We start from the raw sequence: 26297 nt of genomic DNA on the forward strand, positions 1-26297 counted from the left end.
AAATGAAACTAACCACTCAGTATTTTCTGAGCCTTCTAGCAGATGGACAGAAAAATTATTTTGATTAAAGATACTTTTATGAAACAGGTATAAGGCAGTACACTGAGCGTATGACATTTTGAACTTTATAGAAAAGGAGCAATCAATCATGTCATCCAAGACAATGAATTGGGGATACTCAAGGCAGTGATGAAGACGAAAGGAACTACTGAAAAGTTAAAAAAAGCTCTTGATTTCTATTACTTCTTAGCCTTGTGTAGTTATTCTAATCTTTATTTTCTCTTCTCTCCTGCTCCCATTAGCATATCAATCTCTTGATTTCATTTGTGATATTACTTCCCATTATGTATGTATATAAATTAACCCTTTTTTGTAAATGTATTATTCTCTTTTTTTAGTTTGCCTCCTGACTGCATAACCATATAAATTGATGTCAGATTTTGAATAGAGGTTTTAAAAATAATTTATCTTATTCTTTTGTTTCATTCTTTGGGGACAAGTTATAATGTGAAAATTCTTAAATAATAAGTTCTTTCAGGTAAACTTTTATTACATTGATTTGAAATCCAAAGAGGGAAAAGAAAAAGTAAGCTAGCATGTGTGCAGATTTCCATCTGCTTTTGTAATACAAAAACCAAACTGTCTGGTTTTCCCTTAAATCTACTGAGAATAATATACTATGAAATTACATAGGTCTGAATGTACAGTTTGCTTGAAAAGGACCTATCTTCTTAGCTTCATAGTCAAATCAGTTTCCAATTTTATTACGAATGTTTTGCACTGGTTGTACTTACTACATCATAAATACTTTTAACAAGAAAAAACAGTAGAGAGAGGCTGCTACTTGTATAAAGCTTATGAAGCTATTTCCTGTGAAATGAAATAGTTACCAGTGACTTAACCAGGGAGAGGGAACTGAAGGGCTAAGAATTACAAAATACGAGGTAAGCACCTTATAAGAATAAAAACCCTAATGTCAAAAAAAAGGAAATCCCAGTTATTTGTTTTGGTAGCAGTATCTTCTAATCCTTTTGACGTACTTACTTCTGTTTTAATCTGATATAAGCAGTTGATAAATTGTTCCAGGCCTCAGCATTCTAGAATGATAAAAGAAATACCAAAAAATTTATGCACTTATATTGTGCTTACTTGATAAAAGTATGTAAATTAAACTACTATCAAACATTGATTTTGCTAATCACGCACACTGACACATATTTTCTACAAGGCAGTTAAAATATTACATTGAAATACAACTTATTTTATTAAAATTGAAATACATAAATATTACTACATCAACAACAATCAGGTATATAATAACCAATTAACTGTCTTGTTGTTGGAATACACTGTTATAACTCACACTAAGTTAGCTATTGCCTTCAGTCTAAACTGTAAACAGGTATCCTCTTCTGGATCTAGCTGGGAAGGCTGGAAAGGTCATTGCTGCCAGCAGCTCATCACTTCTCACTAGCTGGAAGCTACTTACCTGCACCACTCTCTATTACTGGAAAAAAAAATGATCTGTATGTCCCCTAATGCATCTCAGGCAAACAGATAAAACCTGCAGAGCAATGTACAGAGATGATTCCTGCCCGTTGCTTTACACTGCTATAAATGTGAAGCCCCACCACTGAATTCAGTAAAGCGACAACTGGAAGAGATTCGAAGAATAGAACCTGAGCCCGGCATTGAAACACACTCTGATACTGAAGGCTATCCTCAGGCTTAAGGAGCACTTAAATCATGCTGGGAAACCTTTCTGAGACTTAATTCATAGAAACGGTCACTACATTGCAGCAGATGAGTGTATAAAGATAGATTTCATCTCCATAACTGAGAGCCAGCCCAGCACCCTTTACTCATAAAAGAAATACCATTAAACCCACTGAGAAGTCAGTTGGCTTGGTTAAATGAATACAATTAAATGTAGACCCTAGAGAGATAAATGAATACAATTTTAGTACCTACTTGAAAGTAAATCTACTATACTGAACAAGAAAAAAAAAATCAACATATAAAATAAGAATTCCATTTAAATACAGAGTTGTCTGTATATACTTTTTTTTCCTCAAGGAACTTATTTCATTTTATAATAAAGAAAAAAAGAATACTCTGTCACCTTTCATTGCTCTCTTATTCACATTCCTCAAGAGAAAAGAATGAATAATAGTTTCTATCACACAGGTGGCATTAACTCTAAGCAAACACCATGCTGGCAGTCAGGCTTTTTGACAGAAGTATTCCCAGTTTATTCCTGAGATATGTTCCAGCTGACACCTCCACTATCACAATCCAGAGTCAAACAGCAATGTATACTTGCACATCCCGCATCCTGAAAAAATGGCTAAGCTCCGTTTCCCCTGCACTCATTAACTATATAGTTACAAATCTATCTGTCACACAACTTATTTGACCTTTTTTTTCCAGAAGAATTTGATTACCGAAAGGACTAGGTATTTTAATTTAATTTTTTGTTTTATCTCTCTTTTTAGCTCTCCTCACAACTACACATTATCTTTTCTCTGATTTAGCAATTTATGCAAGCATAAAGGAATTTTGTAAATATATATTAACATTCACACACTCCTATTTGGACAAAGTTAAGTATTGGGCAAGTATTTTTTTGATGTCTCATGACAAAAATATATCCTTCATGCATAAGTTTAATTTATTCAAAGGGCTAAGGCTTAAACAAGTTTTTTGTTATTGCCTTGCTTGTTTATAATGAAAACATCCTTGTTGCTTTTAGATAAACCATCTGAATCGCTTGTTCAAAAGTACATACATCTGGTTCCAATGTCACGCAGCGCTGAAATGCTTTGGCAGCACCTTCGTAGCCTTCCAAAGCAATGTATGCACAGCCCAAGGAAAACCATACACCTAGCTGGAGAGAAAAAAATGAATGGTCACATATATAACATAGATATTTCTGCATAAAATAAATAATTTTGCCTGGATGAACGCAACTCTTATCAATTTTACCTGGTCTTCAGCTATAATAGTATTGTACTGGAAAAATAATATCCTATATGCAGATTATAGGAAAACTTTAGGTTCAAGCTTTTAATAAATATGGATAAACAAAGGTTGACTACATAAAGACCTCATAACCATTTGTGAAGTGCTCTTTAATGGTGCATCTTTGTTTAAGAAGAAAGTCATAGCTATTTAGAGCTTTGCATATTTTGTTTTAACTTATGAAAAATCCACATTCACTTTACAGTATTATGATTAGGTTAAATGGTGAACACTAGGAAATGTATTTCAAGGAAATTCCATTTTATAGAAAACATCTCTAGTGACCAAACATGAACATTTCAAACTTATGGCTCTACTTGTCAGAATATCAGTCTTATTGAATTTATAATGTAATGTTTAGACATAGAAATGTATTTAAGCAATGCCTTGCACAGAGAACAGAACTCTACCAGTTCAATAATCTTGTATTTAAATTCTTTAGTTGTTACAACCAAATACCTCTCATCCACACAGATTGAACCAGGGAGAAGAGCTCAGTACATCCCTTCTCCACTCCCCCTACTCAGGACGCTGTAGAGAACAAAGAGGTCACACCTCAGCTTCCTTTCCTCCAAACTTGACAAGCCCCAAGTCCTCAGTTGCTCCTCATAGGACATTGCTTTCAGTCAGCTCTTTCACCAGCTTTGTTGCTCTCCCCTGTATGCTTTTAAGGACTTTCACATCCTTCTTAACCTGTGGGACTAAGAACTACACACAGTGCTCAAGGTGAGACTGCACCAACACTGCATACAGTAGGATCATCAGCTCTTTGGACCTGCTGGTTGTGCTGTATCTGATGTGCCCCAGGAACGCAGTGCCCCTCTTGGCTGCCAGGGCTCACTGCTGACTCACAGTGAGTCTGCTGTCCAGTGGTAGGACATGTGGAAATGGTTCAAAGCTGCTCCAGGGGAGGTTTAGACTGGACATTAGGAAGCATTTTTTTTTACTGAGAGTGGTCAAACACTGCAACAGGCACACTAGAGAGGTGGATGATGTCCCAAGCCTGCCAGTGTTAAACAGGCATTTGGGCAATGCCCTTAAAAACATGCTTTAACTTGGTCAGCCCTGAATTGGTCAGGCAGTTGGACTAGATGATCATTGTAGGTCTCTTCCAACTGAAATAGTCCCTTCTACTCTAAATAGTATTAGATAAAATATAAGTTATAGCAAAATAAATATGTATTTTCATAGGTCTTTAATAGCAAGTTCCTGATTTCCCACATGGTTAATTCTCAAAGAGCTGCAAATTAAGCATTACTACCTTTTTGAAAAGTTCTGTAATTCAAAAAAATCATTAAATCCTAAGTACATTGACAGAACATTTTCTGACAGCATTATGCTCTTTAAATGTATACAGTCAAAACAAACCAGAACATTTTATAAGGTGCTGCAAAATTGTTCCAGATAGTACTACCTACTGCAATAAACTCTGCAATTTCTTCATTCTAAATGCCAAGGTAAAAAAATCATAAACAGTTGTTGGAATTTTTTTTTGAGAGGGAAAGAGGTGGGGAAGAGGAAGATGGAAAAACAGGTTACATTAACTCTATATTGCACAACATACTACTTTTCAAGATGTCTTTAATGTTTATATTCTCTTGTGTTTGGGGGACTAGTTCTGATGCAAGCAGCTTTGATAATTCAGGTTCAGGAAACCACAACAAATATTTAAACACAAAAACATTACCTTAAAAAGTTTTGCAAATCAGGGATTTTACAGAGTTGAAGACAAAGCTGTTGGTTCATATGCAAGGAGCTTTTACCTCTACAAATTAATTGCAAACTCTGCAGGAAACATTTTTGTAGTTCTCTCTAGATTAGACTAATTTTCCTATCTCTGAGACCCAACTTAAAATCAGTAATATGATATCTGCTCCTGACCTATCTGCTATAGAATTTATAGTCAATCTGCTTCAAAGTTTACATCCTAGAACACAAACACATGAAATTCATCTGTCAGATCTGGCACCCTGGTGGGCAGTCTTACTTATATTGAGAAAAGAACTGAACAAGTTGGACAATAAAGATATCCTTTTGCTTTTGAGGGTGTACATGGATGGCCCATCCCTAGAGCACATGGATAAATAGGTGAAGATGGGATTGTCAGTTACATTGGCCTGGGCAAACATGAAAATCTATTTTTCAGTATTGCTTTCATGATCTGTAAACTCATCAATCAAGGAAGAAATTACACATGAAGAGAAAACTATGTTTTTCAAATCTCAGAGGACAAAATTAACAGGAAATAAACATTTAGTCAATCTCATTTTTTAAGGCTCTTTTATCCATCAGATTTCCAGAAGTGCAGCACTCCCACATGGCTGCTACCTCATTAACTCCCCTTTATCTTCCTTCTAGATCAGTAACATTCTGGACATGAAAAGGGGGGTAGAGACAGGAACAATCAAGTATGAAATTGAAGGTGAGCTACAACTCTACAGCTCAGGATACAAGTTAAATAGTGCTTGTGTAAAGGGTGAGAGAAAAACAATCACTGCATTTTTTATAATTCTAATGAGTAACAGCAGCACAGTTTGACTTCTGAGTTTGTAATTCTAGAACCTGATTTGACTAAAGTTTCCACCATCTTAATTTTTTAAGGCTGATGGTGAGCAGCTACATTTCTCAGGAACTGGCTTACTAATGCTTAAGCCTGTCAGCTCATTCCTCAAGCAAAAGTTACAGCATGAGAAGAAAGTGAAATGATTCTTTAATTCTATGGAGAAAAGCTACATGAGCAGGTACCTAGCAAAAGTCATACAGTGACTGCAAAGAATGATAAATAACTTTATTTTCTTAATAATTTGAGGCAAGATATTTTGCCTGTGCATGAAGGTTGTGACTGAACGAAAAAAATGCAAGAACTGGACATGATGAAGGAGGAGATGAAAAGTCTCTGGGATGGGAAATAAGTCAAGAAGCTGCATGAGATGGTATGATGCAAACACAAAAAGCATGCAGAAAATGGAATGGGTTGTGCAGACGGAAAAATGCCACATGTAAAGAAATGTAAAGAAAATTTTCTGTATGATCAATTCTGAAGTTAACAGTGTAAAAGAACAACAGAACTGGTATGGATTAAAATTACAGGCCTCAGTAATAAGCAGTGTACTGTATCTCAGAATACTTGACTGAAGTGGAGAAGATAACATGCTGGGGGATATCTGAAGGTTGTGAAGATTCCAATTATTCCAATTATTCCAATTATTCCACATAGTTTAGTATATACTATAATGGATGAAATTACAAGAAATTAGATATGAAGCTAGTCAGAAAACAGTATTTACCTTGATCCTTACCAGGATGATCAGATTCAAAATGTTACTATACAAAAGATACTTGTATGTATCTAGATTCACCAGTCCTTCAAAAACAAAGGCAACTCTTTTAATACAGAGGATGTTAAATTTAAGAGCTACTTAAAATGGAAAAGCTATGATAAAAACTAAAAGGGGCAGCTAAAAGAGTAAAGGTCTGCAGAAGACTTGAAACATTTAAGGCCAACACAGTTCAAGGTTTGAGGCCACTACATATAGTTATTCAAAAAGGCTCTAAAAAGACTAGACAATCATAACAATTAAAAACAAAATAAATGAGATTACTAAGAATAAGAGGACATATTTTAAAAGCTGCTGTGCTAGAAAAACGAGAACACTCAAAAAGAACAAGTCTGCAGGTTAAATGAAAAAACATGGTAGCTGGGTATAAAGAACAAACAAAACCACTCACACAAAACCCCAAGATTCATTGCCTTTGATCTACTATAGTAATGAAATGGTATTTTATCATCCCTTAGATATCTGGAAAGGGAGTATGAATTGCTTCCACAATGTAAGAAGTACAGTGACTCTTTAATCATATATTTAGAATATAGAATGAACTTCAGCTGGGTTTTTTTGTGGAAAGAATGGTAAGAATTCCCTTTTTATTGGGGAAGGTATGAAGACAGTTTTCATTTTAAGCTTCTTTGGAAAGGATACAAAATAGACAAGCATCTCGGCAGAATAATTCTCAGTTTTGAGCCCTGTGGGCCATCTTCTGCAGCCCATTATTATCTGGAAGTCCTCTTGATTTCAGTTACTCCCTATCTGAGTAATATATATTTTATTGGCATTTCCTGAGTCTGTAACAAAACCGAAAGACAAGGGAAGCATTTTTGGTCATTCTGGTTTCCATTCTAGAGATGTTTATAACTTAGCTGGAGTTCATTTGAATAAGAGTAGGACTTTGATTCATGTGAATAAAATACATCATCGAAATAAAAAAAAAAAAGCTTATGATAAATCATTTGAAAGGCTGGAGGCCTTTAAAATTTTTCTAAAGCAGAAGTTATGTGGAACTCAAAACAGCAGCTTCAGCAGTGTTCTTTGGAGAGCAAGAAGGAGGAATACCCTACTTTTACATGGACCTGGAAATGGCTATGAAGAGCACATTTCTATACATAAAAACCCACAAAGCTAGTTAATATCTCAAGACCTTCCATGGGGTGAACCTTATTGGGGTGGAATATAGTGGTTGAGAAACTGAAACAAGATTACAAAAGATGTCTGCAGAAAAGCTTGCAAAGGATCTGTCAAAATAACCAGCTTCATCAAGAGAACTCTTTTGACTGCAGTTTCAGTTTTGATGCATTCCTGTAATAAAAGCTACTGTCATCACAAGTGTAACACAATGCTTCTCAGTGACTCCAGAACAGGACAGACCAGAAGACTTAAAAAGATTTTGTGAAATACAGAGATCAGAGTTTGTAACTCAAAGCTAATAGACAGAGCAAAGGATAATGTCATTATAGACTGCACAGTGTTCTTCTTGTAACTATTCTGCTTGACATTTGTTCATCATTTATTTGATGGTAATTACTAATTTTCAATGGTTTCATCTTTTTGAAATAGAAGAGGTGAACAGGCAAAGATTTAGCTGCATGTAAGGACCTGAATGCAAGGATGTCTTCATTTCATGTTACCTTTTTTGGCCAGGCTTTCACGTACGCAGTGAAAAATTTGCTAAGAATAGTAATAAGTTCTTACTTTGACAACTGTGCACAGAATTGTCTTTGTAAAAAATATCATCATTCAAAACTGAACACACTAAAACTAAGCATCATTTCCCAACCTGCATAGGATTAATCTGTACTGAACGTTCAAAGCACTCCACACATTCCCTGAATTCCCGGTTTCGGAGATGAAGGAGGCCTTTGGAACGCTGGGCGCGGGCGCTGCGGTGCCCGGAGAGCTCCCAGGCCTTGTCGTAATACTGGTGGTCTTTAAGAACATCACCAAGCAAACAATATAATCCTGGTGTTTCCTTTTTCTCTAACTCCCGCCTGAGTATTTCTTCCGCCTGGTAAAGAACAAAGAAAAATCAATTAATAATGAGATTATTTATTTTCAGTTACTTACCTACCTGAGCCGATACTGCTTTAGCACCTTGCAATCATCAGTTGAAGACTAAGAAGTAGGGCTAGTGAGGAAATAGTATCTTCATCCAACATAGCATCAAACATGAAGCCTAGATAGAATTTGGTTCCAAACTGATTTTTTACAAAAAACCACTTCAACATCAACATGTTATGATGGCTTTTTGTTTAACACACCAAGGCAAAGTAAACCATAAAAGAAAAGAAGCAGTTTTCTCCTCTTTTTAAATCTTAGGTATGTATTCTGTCCCAAGAGCAAACATCAGTCCTGGACATCAAACCTACACCTACTTCATAGCAATGCAGTATCAGCACCATTAAGGTATCTGCAATCCTAATAGTTTATCATTTGTGGTTTTTTCATTCCCTAATAAGTACTCTTGCAATGATTCTCATTTCCTTTTCTCTAATTACACTTTTCTGAAAATAGTGATTTCCATTCTATTACATCTAAAGACAAATCCACTTTCATACTGTTGGTTGTAGAAATGCTACTCTTTTACACAAGATGTAGAAGTTATAAATTCATGTAGTTATAGGTTTATCTAGTTTGAGATAAAATATATTCTATATATATATACAACATTATGGAAAAGAAGACACAAGCTGTGCCTCCCAGACATCTATTATGGGCTATAACTAACTTTCAAAAGCTCTTTATCTCAGGGCCACCATCTCGCTTTAACAATAAAATTATTGTTTCTCTTTTAAACAAGAGACAATCTGCTTTCTGTGGCTTTTTGAAAAGACAAATACACTGGGACAGATGATCTGTTGTCTAGATTGAACTCTTACCTCAGTCCCCTGCTGCAAAAATGTAACATACATAATTAAGATGAGTATAATTTTTCTATTAGAAAAGATCTACTTGAAACACCTAAACCAAGAAGGATCCAACCAGCCTACCACAGAATTAAAGTTCAACACTGTAACACGAGTCATTCTTCTATCATATCTAGTTTATCTAAAAGGAAACTTGACATCATCTCTGCATATAAATTATTACTGCTTTTCTTATTTCTGTAAGAATTGCTTTCTTTGACCTTCAGAAGAACTCTAGAGAAGTAAAATCTCTTACTCCAGTTGGTAAAATTCATCAAACCTGTACAAAAATAATCTTTAGAAAAATGCCCTTTTTTTTACTTTGTTTTGAAATATATAATGCATAGTAATTTTAGCATCTCATTCTCATTCTTACTACTACTTTTGTTAAATAAAGTAACAGTAAAGCCTACCAATATTTGAAGTGCACAAATGTGAAGAAGGGATGTATTGTTCAGATTCCTAAAAGAATCTTAAAACTAGCAAAAATGGAATCCCATTAAGGAGAAAATTGGTGGTTGATTATTAGGAAAATAACTTGATGGTAAGTGCTTTTAAGAAAGTCAAAAAAACTTAATGTTTAAAATTAGCCCAGTCAAAGCTCTAGAAAAATCTCCTCTAACTAGAAGAGTGTACTTACAGAATCATAGAATGGTTTGGGTCAGAAGGGACCTCAAAGATCATCTAGTTCCAACTCCCTTGCCATGGGCAGGGACACCTTACACTAGACCAGGCTGATCAAAGCCCCATCCAGCCTGGCCTTGAACACTTCCAGGGACTTGGTTAAAGTGCAGTGTACTCCCTCTTACCTGCCTCCATTAGTTCCTATGACATATTAATAATAGACCTACAGATTACTTTTTTTCTAGAGCAGAGAGAGTTGTGTGCTTTATAATTGCAGTAATCACATTAGGCACCAAAGGATAAGGTGGATTTGTTTCCCCTTCAGATAAAGAAAGAAGAATGAAATGTTGCTGTGTAAACAGGAGATACAAGGTGAAAAGTGCATTGCACACTGCTTCTTTGCCACTTCCTCTGCAGAGCACTCCTAAGCTCAGGTTGCTATTCTGTGGCAATGCCTAGACTGGAAACACAATCATTCACTAATGGTATTTCACATTTAAGAGCATAAAAATGTCATGCTCTGGTCTAAGCTTACAAAAATTCATTGCCAACATAAATATTTCAGCACACAGATAAAACAGAGAATTAAATAAGCAGAAGTCTGACTTTTTCTTCATCTGATTAGCTATCTGATCACCCCTCTGGCATGTTGCAAACATTTTTATTACTTAAATCTTTTAGGCTAGTACAAAGTTCATAACTACAAACTAAAAAAAAAACCAATAAAACAAAACCCTGTACTATAAAAACATTTGTCTTCTGCAAGAACAGATAATACAGGTTCATTCTGTTTAGGTTTTTGTGGAAAAAAAAATAAATTCCTTTATCCTAACTTTGTAGTAAACTATTTTCAAAAAACCATATTTGATCTTTGATAAGAACCCTGCTTCTAAAAAAACAAATCTTAACAACAAATATTATCAAGAAACATTTTCCACACAGTTCACACAATATAGATAAAAAGAAATATAGCAATTTATTCTTATCCATTAAACATGTATTAATGATTAATTGGCACATTTTATAACTAAAAGTTATATCTAAATTCAATAAGACTCGATACAAAAATTATCCATTAAAACATACCTAAAATGAAACTATGAAGATGTATTTATAATACTGCTTTTACAGAACGGTCTGCACCAGAATGGATGGGATTCAATGCTTAGTTCAAATGTCACGTTGATTTAAATATGAGAAAGATTTAGGCGCTTATCTTGCCTTCTGGACTACTATGGTTGGCATGGGAATTGAACTGGTAATGCTTCACAAAAATCTCCACTCATTGAAGAGGGGTCTAGTTTAAATAAAAGGTGGTGCCTTTTTATTACTCACTACCCAGACTCCTGGAAACCAAGTTCAAGATTCATCCTGCATTTGGCTTCCCAACCATAAACTTCCACTTGCCATCCCATCCACGTGTTCCCACGATTTTATTTCATTTGTTTCCTAAAAGACTCTCCTAGTCTCACTCTTCACAGATCTACCAGTTCTATTATTTGTCAATTCATTCCTTTGCTAGTTTTAAGTATTTCCTAAAAAGCTTTCATTTTTTCTGCTTGCACATTATTTAGTTGGCTACCAGAGCAGTAGCATGAAGAAGCAGAAAGATGAGCATGGATAAAGGTAGCAAAAGAAAAGGAAAGCTCTTTGGTTTTCATTTTATCTTCCCTGTAGCTTGACCTTGGGCGAGACATTTACTCTTCTTTCTTAGCTTTGTAGCTACATAAAGGAATGCACACCTGCCTTCTATGACTGTTATGATATGTAGTGGAAATGAATCCAAGTTCTTGAAGAGCTCATGCACTAATAGTACTACTTCACATCTGGGAAGCCATTCCTGAATTTAAAGGTGAGCTTCTGAGATCTTGCCATATTGTGTTTCCTCACTCAAATGTTTTGAGATTATGTGTGTTACGTCATAACAAGAAAAATAACCCCATAGAACGTGGATTGCTGGAGTATGTTGGTCTAAAACCAGACTGCATATCATGATGTATACTCTGATGAGATGAAGGAACAGGGATAGGGCTGAAAATAGTGTTGTAAGATGGAATACCAGCTGATGAAAAAAGGCAGATCTCATGCATCTATCAGAGGTCAGCAGCTACCATGCAATACAGTTCTTGCCAGGGACAAAGACCTCACTTCAAATGGAAGAACTGAAAATTCACATTTCTGGTTCACCCTTTCTTTAGCAGGGAAATAGTACCGTTTTCAGTGTATTATCCATTTCCAGTGAGGTGGAAGAGATCTCTTACACCTTAACCAAATAAAGTTGTATAATGTTAACAATACTCTGGAAATCTCTGGGTCCCCCTCACAACTAAAAGAAGGAAGAGGGACACTTTTCAACACTAGTCCTCACTACACACATGGAGATGTCTCCTTTTGCAACAAGTCTGTTAGCAGAATACAATGAATAAACAATATGAGAAAGCCACAGCAACTATCAACATACTGTACATTCAAATTTTATAATACTTTTTTAGTTCTTTTTCTGTGCCCTGTTTCGCTCATCCCTTGGCACTCTGCTACTCTTCTGTTGACTCATGTTATAATATTAGCTCCTACTAATTTTGTTCAGGTTATGAAACGAGCGAATATAGAGCCATATCTAGTAACAGTAACAAATCCACAAAAAAGTTTGCTAAACGTGAGCGACATCTTACTCTGCAAAATTTGTACTGCTACAGGGCCCTGTTATAACCAAATGAATTATGTATTTTCCAACTGCATCATCTGGAGCTTCACATGGTCTTATATATTTGCTCTGTTTCTTTATCAGTGGATAATTCAAAAGTAGGAGGAAAGAAGATATTACTTGGATGTGTAAGCACTCATCAAACACATTGATATTGTTGATATCTGAATGTTTTATTAGATGTCTCAGTATTTAAATTCAGGTTTCCTACATAAAAGAATTTGTGAGTGAAAAACATACAGAAGTTTATTAAACAGAGTTTGTTCTTTTGGGTAGATATATGCTAAGCTCATTAATGATATGAATGTCCATTGACCAACGTATTGCTCCAGTAGATTTTCATGCATTCCTACAAGAATAACTACCACATTTAAAAACATAAAAACATTTTTGATAAATATAAGCAGCTCACCCTCTGAATGTTTTTCAAAGAGAAGCACAAATAGTCACTCTCCTTGCTGCACAGCTACATGTTTCTAATTTTCTGTCTTTTTTGGTTTGAAGCTCCCTTTCTTCCAGCACTACTGTTATTTAGTACTTACATAGCATTTTCTGTTTTTCAAAGCACAGCACAATCCCTCATTTTGAAAGCATTTCTAAGCAGTTTCCTGTGTTAGATATCCTGTCCTATTCTCTGAGTGCCATTTTCATAACTCCCTAAGGGCAGTTTGTGAATGTAACTGGGACAGAATGCATTTCCAGGAAATGGAAAATATTGACCTCTATTTCTCCACTGTACTAAGATTGTGCTATTAACATACTATCCCCAAGGTATGCATAATGTGACACAGAATTTGCCAGCAAGACATATCTGTCAGTTTATAATGACCAAAATCTAGGCTTTGATACATGACAATTAGAAAAAACATATGAGACACTCTGCTTTTTTTATATCTCTCTATTCATTAAACTTATGTTAAGCACAGTCTTTGTGCTTATGGTGTCATAAAGGCACACATACATTCATATATTTAATGCTACCATATACCAAAGAGGGAGAAAGAACGGAAAAAAGAAAAAACATAGTTTTGTCTGAAACTGAATATTTCTGAAATCTATATGAATTCTGAAAATGTTGCTTGATAGCTTAAATTCATGTTACAGCCTTTCTGTGTGAGAGGTTGCACCAGAAAGAGAGCACAGCTAAAGTTACATACAAGTAGGCATTGCTTCCAGGTATTATTTTCCAGAATCTTCCTACCATTGTTCTAATACTATCAGAAAAATAATCAACAATAAGAAGGCTGATACAGCCTGCTACCAGCATTTTCAAACAGTTATGCCACTGACACTTAGAGTGAGGTGCTGGCTTTACCTTCTCTTTGTTTGGCTTTGATCACACATAGTGGTAGCGGTGTTAAAGAAATGATGAAAAAGTTTAGGACAACATCAAAATGGACTTACCAAAATAAAGCCTTTTAATTGTTTTCTCAAATGTTTGATTCTGTAATTTGAATATATTAACATAAAGTAATTAAATATATCAAGCACTGATGTTATTGTATTTAAACTGTTTTTAAAAACTACAGTTAATAGTTTGAAATCAAGTAGGAAAGAAAATGAATATCCTCTTCAGCCAAAGTTTCAAGATCCCATCATGAATGACAGCTACAGCCTTCCTGAAATGCCCACACTACACCTTGCTGTCTATCGGTAATACTTAATTTAATTGTCCTTAAACATTTTCAAGAATCACTATCACAGTCTTCTTGCTTCTCAATTTATTTCTTATTTACCAACTTCTGTTTCATGTGGTTATTACTCCAAATAGTTTTTTTGGCATTCACCGGTTATGACAAGTTCATATACCATGTGTCTACTTTTCCTAAGCACACTTTGCTCATGATACCCTGGTAGGAGTGTCATTAGTGATGGCTAAAGCCAGACAGTCCTTCCTCCTTCAGATGCTATTTCAAGACAGGATCTCAGCTGTATAAAACATTTTTCTTACCTTTCCATGTTGTCCTGCTCTTTCATAGCAGATTACTGCATCTTCCCACATTTCCAGTTCCTCAAATATTTGTAAGGCAGAGCTGGTGCATCCCAGGTCAAAGAGTAAACTTGCAAGCTGACGCTGAAAGATAAGACATTCTAGGTAACTGAAAATAGGTAAGTAAATACTATTTACATTTTAAAAAGTTGTTAGAGGCATTTCTGACATCAACAGCAAGGAGCAAACGGATAATACGGAATTATACTCTTCTGCCCAAAAGAACAATTAAACTTCAAGCTGGAACCTCAGTGTATATACTTCAAAAACCCCCCACCAATTGAATAATAATTGTTGTGATTTGAACAATTTAACAATATAACACAAAAATGGAAATGGGCATGGCAAGAATGAATTGACAGAGATGAATTTCCAGCCCTTAAATGAGGCACACGGCCCATGCGGCTGGAGAACAGCTGCTGCAGGACGTTGGGAATGCTAAGAGTGGGAAACAGAGGCTGAAGTAGGGAACTAAAGCCACTTCTAGCAATGCTTTGTCATAGTAATATATACCTGCGGAAAAAGAGAGGAAGGTTCTGAAACAATTTTGTTCGGTACTTGTGAGAAATCTGTCCCAAGTAGCTACTGCCAAAGGGTGTTAGTTTTTAGCCAAAGCAATATTGTATTTGAGTTCAGGTTCAACTCCCTAGTTGAATTTTCCCCACAGTTAAGCCAGCCTCTTTGTTATTTCAAATTCAGCAATTATTTCAGTGTACTTATGAAAATAAGTGAGTTAACTTTTCAATTGAAAAACAAATAAGGCATGATTTCATGACTTAAAAAAGTTGTCTTTGGTCTTTATTTTTAAAGAGGAGATTAAAATTGCAAAGAAGTTTTCACTTTTGAAGAAAGGGCAATTTATTTACAATGTATGACATTTTTGCAATTAAGTTTGCAAAAATAAATGGGAGCATCCTGTATAAGGGCAGCTATCTATGCTGTGAGATCCCATACAGTTAACCTCTGCGGCGGTTTTGGTGATCCTGAATGGATTCTCTGAAATTCTCCATAGATGCAATGGACCTCTCTTTATTGACTTGGTTCAGCATCTGTTACAAATCCAAGGAGTTACTATAGGGGAATAGTAACTTGTATTAAAAAAAAAATAAAAAATAAATCAACAACTGGCTATACCTCTTTGATGTAAACACGTAACAAACTCTGAGAACCTGTTGGTTAGCTTGACATTAATCACTTAGGAAAAACCAACATTTGTTAATGTCTAGAACTAAATCTCATTAATGTTTAATTAAATTTACTCAGAGTTAAATTTGGTAAAATATATATAGGCAATGTGTCTTCATTACTATGACTAGAAGACTGCAACCATCTTTCACTATAAATCCCTATTTTAGCATTTCTATCTTGAGCTTGGAAAACCGGCTTGGATTGAAAATGCCACTCTGACAACTGGAAATGAAAACCACATTTGATCGTTTTGTTGGAAGTGCCTGTTGAAAGGTTACGTAGAATAACTTGAGAATGCTTGGAGAAGATATGATTGCTTAAAACAACATGTGCTGAGATTAGAAATCAAAACCGAATAAAACACCATTAAAAGTAAACAACATGAATACCTTTGGAGGTATGAAATGTAAACAGTTTTCTTGAGTTTGTTAAATACAGAATCATCAGATAAGACTTTATTGTGTAGATTTCTGTTCTAGAAAGTCAAGATAAACAATGTAGTTATGGGTAAAAAAAAATCCTGTCAGCAATAGTAAAAAAGGGAACGTCTCAAACAGAAAAAAAAGAACAACTCAAGTTGTTCTTCAGTGTACTATTGACTCCTAAATTTGTTTGCTTTCACCATGATCCACTTCCTGAAGTGAACTTTAAAAGAAATAAAGATAAAAGTAACACTATCATTAGTAAACCAGCAATAAATAGTAAGGCAGTGGCAAGATTATTTTAATAGGAGACATGTTGGAAGCTTGTAAGTTTTAGTCTATTATTTATTGGAGGGAAAAGGAAAGTAAAGAAGAATTGCACTAACAATCAATTACTTCTGTGCATGACAGAACAAGATATCGGAAAGGAAAACGCCGTACAACTTGATTTCTCTCCTGAAAAAGCTGGTGCGGGTTAGGTTATGTCCTTATTTCTACAGTATTTCAACTCAAGGTCATATCACGCTCTCTTGACTTTGGAGTGATGTAGTATCAAAAATAAGCACCATAGACTTTTAAGAAAAGCTTGAAATGAGATTGTTTCACACCTGTATGGCCCAACGTGGAGGCACCTGACAACAGTAGAAAACCTTCATGCGTTCAGATGCCGATGTACTCGCATTTTCAAATTGGTCTGCAAGTGCCTGTAAATGCAAAGTATATCCTGATTTAGTATTTACTTAGATTTAATCAACCTAAAAAAATCCCATAAATTCAAAGCATTACAAATTTTAGGCAATCTTTACATACTGGAGAAATTATAATCAAGATAACAATAAATGCCAGTAAACTTACACCATAATATGCTACAAGCCTTTTTATTACCCCACGTAAGAAAATATAATAAACATTTATGTAAAAACCCTTTATCACAGGCAACAATAGATAAAAAAAACTTCGAAGATATTCCCATTTCAAAGTGCATGTAATGGGAATAGGAATCAAATTTACAATGTCAAACAAATATACTTGCAGAGTTAAACTGCATCATATATTAAAGTGACTTTGCCTAATGCATTTCAATCCTTTAGCTAGTTTTCCCCTACGATAAAATTGATGTACTTTAGGCATGACATTTCTTATTAAAAAGACAAACATATTATAGTGGACCATGGTTTTGGAAACACAATTCTAATACAGAATAAATTATTGTGACTTGGCATACAATTCAATTCAGGCTACTTATTTTTCTTTTGGTGGAGCTTTGGATTGTTGAAATGTTTTGTTCTGAAGCCCTTTGAAAGAGAATGGTAACTTTCACATAGCAAAACTGCACCACTAAGTTTTTCTCTGAAAACCCACTAAGAAGTGATGCCTTAAGGTCCATCTGGTTTTTTGATTTTTCTAATTTTTCTGAGTTTTATAAGAGGTTATATAGTAGAAGTAGATTTAGAAGCAGCAGCACTTATTCCCTTACCCTTAGCATAGTAACTACACACACTCCCCAACCCTCTTACCCCGATTCCCCATATCAATGTCCCCTGAATTCCAGGAGAAGTGTTTAGTCTCTCTTTAAGATAGGCCTCTTCAGTTTGAGGACATCTAATCCTGGCCTGAACCGCAAGAGTACAGTCAAAAATTGGGTGAATGTGTGCCCCCTGTGCCCCGAAGAAGATGAAGATTGATGAAGAAGGTGTCTCAGAGACCCCAGCCCCAATTCCCAAGGGGTGTGACTGAGGGTGGACCAGGGCAAAAGCCAAAGGGTGGGAGAACCTCAGATTGGACAAGCAGTATTATAAATTGTAACATGGGTAACAGAGGGGCACGCGCACATCTTGTAACTTTATGCCTAGGCACAAATTAAATCCTTTCCTTATCTCACCTTCAAAATTAATTTGCCTTGGAGTTTTTTCTCCCTGAATTTTCTTTTAGGTATCAGAAGTTATTTAAATCAAAATTCAATAGCAAGAAAAATACAGTATTAAAGGAGGGTATAGCCAGAAAGTCGGTTGGAAATTTTAAGATAAGAGAGAAACTCTCTTCAAATGCCAGTCATCACTAAACTAGCAAATATAAGGCCAGAAGTATAAATAAAAGAATATTAAGCTACTTGCTTTCACATGATTCACTTACCAAAGACTTGCTTATAACTCAGTCAAAGACTTATAGACGGAGCTAGACAGGTTGTCAGAATTTTCTCAATTTTCTGTAAGTGAATGCAAAGATTCCCAAGCAAAGGGAAAAAATGTACAGGATCACTTCCCTCTCTCTCTCTCTCTCTCTTTCTAAATTCAACTGTTGGCTACCCAATCTATATTAATAATGCTAATGATAGCTCTATAAAATCAATTACATGATTTAAACTGCTAAGCATCTTGTAACTGCTATTGATGTTTATGGGATTTACTAAGTGGCTTCATTCTTTTAATGAGGAAAAAAATCAGAACATGCAGCAATAACCGAGGCTTTAAATCCATGCTTAACCTCCCAATTTTAAATACTAATATTTAAAATATTCAATCTTATTCACATTCTTTTTCATAAAATTATCTCCAGAGGCCTATTCCTCAAGATTATCCAGAAACCTATGGCAAGAAAATGCCTAAGGTGTATTTGTAGTAAGAAAAAAGACAGACTAACAAAATCACATTCCTTTAAGCAGTTTCAGGCAATCCAAAAGGAGTTAGATTAAAATAAAACTTTTAAAGTAATATTATTTAATTACAGACTTCACTTGAATACAAACTACATAAAAATGATATTTGGTTGTTTTAGTTCTGCTGAAATGTTCTAGTGCTATGCAGAAGCACATTTTTCTACACTCTGTTGTAACAAAAATTAAACTGAAAAATCATCCAATTCCTTGGGGAATTATTTTATGAGACCAGACAAAGTAGTAAAACAAAGTTGAAAAATTTAAAAATAATAACCACTCTAAGCCTCAGCATAGCCAGAAAATCCTAAATACATCCTGCAGAACAATTTTTTCGAGGAGACCAGGAGATGGAAGGCAAAAAATGTTTTAAGTCAATCAAAACGTTTTGTTCTTGTTTTAGCTTTTTGCCCCTCCCCCCTTTTAAATTTCTATTGTTGCAAAAGAAAAACTGAAATTCAAAGAAAAATTTTTTTTGAAAGTAACGTATTTTATTGGAAAATTTGTGGCCATACATTTTTTACATTTCCAAGCAGAAAAGCCTTATGTAAGTGACATGCTGTAGGAGAATATGACTTAACAAGTAGAATTCTCCCTCTTCCCAAAACAAGTACTCTGTTCAGAGTTCTAACAAAAACTGAAAGTGTAGGTAGAATATATGAATCTTATATATGCTTTAAAAAGAGTAAGTGGCAATGAATTTGGAAGCCATTAAAATCCATGGTTTATGCACTCTCTAATAGGTTAAAAAAAAAGCTCTGACAGTTCATCCTACTAATGAAGTATAGAAAATAAGTTATTAAAAAATTGAATTCTATGCTTCTGAATTATGCTTGAAGAGATAAAATATGGTTTGTATAGTGGCAAGAAAATGAGAATCCTAACCTTACTGCACAGCTCATATCTAATCATAGAACAATAAATCAATACAATCAACAAGAGAGCACTGCCAAGTGAGCATTCTTTTTCATTAATAACCTTCAACATAAATACCATGTAATAAAAACCCTATGTAAATACAAAATACTTGCAACAGTCAGATGTAAGATTTTGTGCCTTAGTTTAACTTGAGACTCAAACTCCTGCCTTAAAAGTTGTTAAAAAGAAATACAGCAGAAACTAACTAAAATTCACAACCCTAAATGATACACCAGTTCTTCCATACATAACATTTAAAAACATTTAACATGCCTCTCTCACACCATGTAACACACCCTCTTCCCAAGGCTTGAGCTGTCACAGATAACGAATCCTTAAGTCAAAAATCACAGTAGAGAGATACAATTAATCCAGCCTGGAAACAACAAAACCAGATAGTTTTGATGGAATTTTATATCGTTAGCAAAGATCACATTATTGCCACATGAAGGCAGGAAAAGTCATTCTTGAAACTATAATTCCTCCTCCCCACCTCATACTCTGGCACGAGATTAAGCAGTATAATAGGTACTGCCTGTTTGGGATGTTAATTTGAAATGATCACATTAGCATTTTTATTACTTTACTAATCAACCTCAGTCTAATCATTTTCCTAATCAAACTCAGATGGTTAAAGTTTATGATTAAAGTACATGAAGTTTGTAAAGGATTTTTCCCACTGTGGATGTCATTCCCACACATTCGTTGCCACTGTACATCCTTGCTTTGCTTCTATGTTCAACGTACATGTAACATCACTAAGTGGTCCTGATGATAAAATATCAGCTTTGATTTTTGAGTCTGACTGAATTTCAGTCTCTTTATCCACTCCATTATCTTCAGTGGCTGACAGTTAGATCATTTTTTCTTTTTAGCCAGTCCCTATCTCTGTATTTAATCTCTGAAAATACTATTATACCCTCAAGGTTTCTCAGAGTTGTCATTTTCTATGACATAATGCCATTTGATTTTTCAATCTACTTACAGTACAGCTTTTAAATTTGTTATTCATCCAACTGGTCTGAAGTCCCTCCCACAAGATTTTGTCGTGTTCGTTAAAATATAATTTTCATGTCCCTTTTGCATCTGAGGTAAATAAATGGCAGACTTTAACATCCTTCTTTCTATTTTTAATCTGTTTATTCCAGATGAAATAGTTTACTTATTTAAAAAATGCCCCCTACTATGTAAACCTGTAACTATATGCAAACATTTTTCCCATACATTTCATTTCACTTGAAGGATCTCCTGATTCAAGCTTATTTAGGGAAAAATTCACCCCCAAACCAAACAAAAAAGCCCCAAACACCTGTCTTTTGAAAAAAGCAAGATACTAATTACTTATCAAAAACTTCTTGGAAACAGCATAAGAGCCTTTTGCTTGTGCAGCAACTATTTAATTTCATCCGGACCTCTCACCTCAAAACCACTGAGGATAGGCCTACTCATATCCAAACTTAATATTGCTAATACTGCTGGCCCCAATAAAACACCTTCCTCAAAACAGTCTTGACTTATAGACAGCATTTTATTCATGCTGTTTCAACTCACTTTCTCCCAGGTTTTCATATCAGTAACACACTGCACCAATTTTCCCTTTACCTATGTTTTCCAGCAAGAACATTTCCAGTTTTCGTGTTCCAGTCACAGGTCTTCCATCACATTTCTTTCACCTGCACAACTGCTTATTTCACAGATAGTGTCAATCATCATAGCTTGTTTATTTTGTTTTCCTGTCTTGTCCCACTGTTAAGCAGGTATCCAGCTGTTTCCCACCAACCACACCCGATTTATAAACATTTTACTACTTTAGTACCTGATTACTTGCTATGCGTTTACCAGTACCACTACCTCTACCCTTGTTAGCATATTATATTCCCTCATACCCTTTGATTTCTCCTGGTATACTTGACATTCCTCTTTATTTATGATTTTATAGGCAGGATGATTAGACAAGTTTTTTCTAGTCTTCTGCTTCTCAGTCTAGAGATCTTATCAGCCTGCCAGAACCAAAGCCTAGTTAATAGCTCTGGGACTGCAGTGGAGATCGTCCACCAAAGAGTCCTTTCTACACGAAAACTCACAACAGCCATAAACCACAATGTTTCTCTATCACCTAATCTCAGCCAACGTGGTGACTGTGGCATTATCTTGTTCTGCTCGTTTTCCTCTAATCAACTCTAAGATGCCTCACTTCTTACCTGTTTTCACCATATCTGACATGAGTTTAGCTTGATCTATGCCAAAGGAAACTTATACTGTCATGTGTTCCACTTTCCCACTATCACCATGGTCCAGCATGTACTACCCAACTAGTACCTTAATGCCCAGAAGAGAGAAGAGGAAGAATGGAAAAGTACCTTTCAGGCTTTTCTAACATGTAAACTCCAGACACATTTTCACAATACTCTTGTGATCCTCAGGTCCTTTTTCTTGAATTTCTCCCAAGGCTGAAGACTCCTTCTGAAAATCCCACAGATCAGCCTGAATAACCACTCTGCCTAAATAACTGTTCCCATTTTCCTTGACCTTCTTCTATTTCTGTACATTACCTCTGTATGATTTATAAGCAGCAAGTTGATGTCACTACTGCTCGTGTATTCTAGCTGTTCCTATAGGTACTTATACAACCTATATACCATTCTAAGTGCCAAAGTAAGGACACCAGCTTCGGGACTGCCTGGCTGGATCCTGGCTTATGGGTCAGCCACAGAAGTGCCTGATGGCCTGATGACACAGTTGGAATTGTTTGACTGCTTGGAAGAAAGATGTTTGGAGACAAAGGGGCCAAGAGATAAAAACACACCTGTAGAAAAAACAATCCTACTGTCTCATCTCATCATTACTATGATTTCTAACAATTTAGCAGGTGTTTAGGCCAAACTGAACTTAGCTCACCTATGTTATTTACTCAAGAATAATGCAGAGGAAAGCTTTGTAAAAATAACAGCAACTACACGTGTAACTCTGGTGGCAGAATTACAAAGTTCTTACTTTATTCATAAGCTTATTTTAAAAATTGTAAATAAATGGGAAAAATCAAAAAGCTCATTTGATTTCCTACCACAGAACCTGGTCTCACAGATAGAGTTCCTACTGTTTAGTATTAATGAAACAAAAAGTGGGCATTTTTAAAGTTTCTGCAACAAGAAGTTCTTGTGAACCCTGTAATACTTACAGATGTCTGTAAAACTGCCAGAGATACATTGTTAAATTAATTCAAACTTTCACACAGCTTAAGACTTAATTCTAAATGCTTTAAAAAATTTACTTCTGGAGGTTGTGATATTAAAATACTTGTCTAACAGAAAACCTAAGTAATTCTTGAAGCTTTAAAGCATTAATTGGTTTTAATATTTTTTAAATTGTCCTCTGTCAAATTACATTTTCTAATAATAAAGCCTGAAAAATGCTGCACAAGAAAGTACTACAGCTGAATTTAATTTGGGATGTATTATGACAGGAACTGTCACAGTCTTGTTCTGCAACAGTAGACTCAGAAATACATAAACACAGAAAATTACAAATAAAAGCTGCATTATCCCTGAAGAAAACACATATAAACAGTGTCTAAAATTCAGAAACTGTATACATACTAGAAAACAGGTGACAAATACAGATAATTAAATATGCAGAATAGTTAGGATTTTCCAAATTTTCTTTCCTGTGAATTAGATCAGATATTCCAAGTTTTTCTAAAGTACTATAACTATTTTAGTACCTTGTGGATATGCAATTGGATCTTCAGTTACATTCCTTTGGTAATCTTACTTGAAAAAAAGCATAACCCCCCATATTTACATTTCAAGCAACAATCTTATTTCAACAGCTCTTTGTCAAACCAAGAGCTCCTGCAACCAAGACCATCGGGACAAACTGAGGCATACATAGACTTCTAAAATCCAATGGTCAAAATACTTAAACTACGAGTGAAGCAATGCCAGAAACTATGAAACAATAAAATCAGCTTTCATATAACAATGCAGTGAAGTTTAGCTTGATGGGAGAGAATAACTTCTGGTCTAGCCTAAACCCCATGACAGAGATTATGACCAAATAGTGATTACTTTATTGATTGTCAAATTTATCATCAGAGAAATAGATATAAACCCAGTTCATTTGGACATATTACATTCAACCATTATTCAAAACAGCACTTTGACATTTCAGACAGGACTTTGTTGCTTGGAAACTAAAATGACTTAAAGGAAATAATGAGCTATCCTTTTAAAAGCTCACAGACTATATATTTCTGTTAAATGATGAAAATCTCTGAATAGTCAAGAATTAAGGCATCCAAACACACAACAAAAACTATTAAGCAAGGATGTATTTCAACATCAAGAAGAAACCTCCCACTCATTTATCTAATTTTCAAAGGAGAATTATGACATTAAATACTTGAGGAAAATTTATTACAGTGATCACTATTATAAATTATGATTTCTGATTCATGGAAACTCAAAAAGACCATTTTTCACATTGTGCAAAGATGCCAAGATGAAGAGCTCTACTTACTGGAGATTTTACATTATTCACATTCTCAGGAGGATAAAAATGTTCTGTGAGAACTCTGCAGAAGTTCAGTGCTTAAAAGGACAAAAATCTTACCCTCTTTTTTACACCTCATTAAAACACAAGTCTTGGGTTCATTAAAATCTTGTAGCCTTGAAGATTTGTGTTTTTGCTCCCTTTGCAAAGTCACCCTTTCAGTCATTCTTCAATTATTGCTTGTTAGGATTGTCCTCAAATGGTGTGTGCACTTAAACCAACTAGAGGGCCACGTATCACACTGTTCCCTTGGAACTAACAAGTGGCTTGAAATTTGTTAAAGCTAACTTGACAGTGTTGTACAGCACTGACTGCCTAATCTGTATTGCAAATGAAGGGTTACAGAGCGCCTGGGACACAGGAATTGCAAAGATGCTTCAAAGAGAGAACCTAGTAACAAGGTAATGAGACTCTGGAACTATAGAAAAAAGCAGTGCTTGAAACAAAATTAACTGAAACATTCAAGGAGAAGACTTCAGGATGCAAGTTTTCAAAACTAAGTCTATTTGCACTAAAAGAAGTGTTTTAATTACTTTGCTCAATGCTTTGGTAAAAAATTCTTGATGGTATGTAACCACTACACTGAAAGAAATCACAATGTCCAGTGACCCAGGTTATTGGTTTTTTCAAAAAAAGACACAAGAAAATGGCTCCAGTTTCTAGCAGCTTTACATACAGAAGGAAAAGCACAGATTTCTTTTAACTGAAAATGAAACCAAAAATTTTCTATGCCTATTATCTCAAATTAGCATAATCCCTTTTTAAACAGCAGACTAATTCCTCAGCTAATACTTTCCTTTTTTTTCCCTCCCACCCTAGACCAGACACAGAAATCTATCTGTGCTGTAAAAACAAGATGTTCTTGTACTGGATTCAGTACTACTCACCGCACAGTAATCTTCTAGTAGCTTATTTTGATGAATTCTTCTATCAAGGGTGTAAGTACTAACTGCATACATACAGAACATGGATTCTCCTCTACTATCTCCTATTTCCTTAGCCCCCTCAATAGCTAAAGAAACTTGGCATCAGCAATTCCTCACCAAATACTTTAAAGTTTCTGGGCTGAGAAGAATGCCAGTAGAGGCTTTTTCAGGACAGCCATCTCTGTGGCCTCTGCATGCAGGGTTGATTTTACTGTTAGCACCCGGCATCAAGCTGAGAATAAAACAATATTCTCTCCAGAATAGATTACAACTACAGAATTTTCTAATATGTTTCAAGTTTGATGCATTTAAGGCTGTTATTCCCTTTAAAAGCATAACCAAGTTAACTTCTTTAAAATAAAGGTCGTGTCCATTTTTCAGCAAAGGAGGAACTTGCTTGTCACCTAAGCTCTGATTGTTCTTCCACCAGGAACCATCTGTTCTGCTGTACTGCAATCTTTCCTACCATATACCAGGCATTTACATTTTGCTTATGGTAAATTGTGCAATAGTGTGTGTATATATACACAAGCAATTAAAAAAAAAAAGAGACACTGTAAGTAGCAGAAAAGGCATCACTCAAGCTTTACCGCAAAACATAAATAAACATACTAGAAATAAATATTACAAAAAACATTTATATATGGGAAAAATTTAGAACTTAGGAATTAGATGGTCATTTCCGAAGAATGCAAACAACAAATACTTAAAGAATTTTAGAGCAAAAGTTCTTAAGACCTTGTTATTAATTGCAAGCATCTAAACATTTTCAGCTTGCTCCTACCTAACGAAGTCAGTGGATGTTATTTGGTTACACAAATAGATTAATCAAAGAAAAAAACACAGCACAAACCAAAATGCACTGATGTAAGTTAGTGAATTTTTTTACTGGCAGTCACACCATGTATAACTGGTTCATGTTACTAAGATTTCCTTAGATTCCTGGAAAGAGGAAAAAGAACATTGTCTACTCTTATCAGACACCTATAACCTGAAACCATAGATATTCAGTTGCTTTAATTGCTCTTTTTGCAGTAATAGAAATAGTCAATTTATATATAT

The 26297-nt window shown here is 35.1% G+C and overlaps 1 protein-coding gene across 1 annotated transcript in view; it reads right to left on the reverse strand.

Moving 5' to 3' along the window:
- Positions 1 to 26297, reverse strand: part of TTC27 (tetratricopeptide repeat domain 27) — a 124569-nt gene that overhangs the window by 17990 nt on the left and 80282 nt on the right. The window contains exons 11-15 of the mRNA XM_032683979.1: positions 16796 to 16891; positions 14539 to 14661; positions 8134 to 8361; positions 2789 to 2887; positions 1045 to 1097 (exon numbers count right to left, since the gene is read on the reverse strand). Coding sequence (XP_032539870.1) covers positions 1045 to 1097; positions 2789 to 2887; positions 8134 to 8361; positions 14539 to 14661; positions 16796 to 16891 — 599 coding nt within the window. The remainder of the gene's footprint in view (positions 1 to 1044; positions 1098 to 2788; positions 2888 to 8133; positions 8362 to 14538; positions 14662 to 16795; positions 16892 to 26297) is intronic.

This window comes from Chiroxiphia lanceolata, chromosome 3, assembly GCF_009829145.1.
Source record: "Chiroxiphia lanceolata isolate bChiLan1 chromosome 3, bChiLan1.pri, whole genome shotgun sequence".
Classification (NCBI taxonomy): Eukaryota; Metazoa; Chordata; class Aves; order Passeriformes; family Pipridae; genus Chiroxiphia; species Chiroxiphia lanceolata.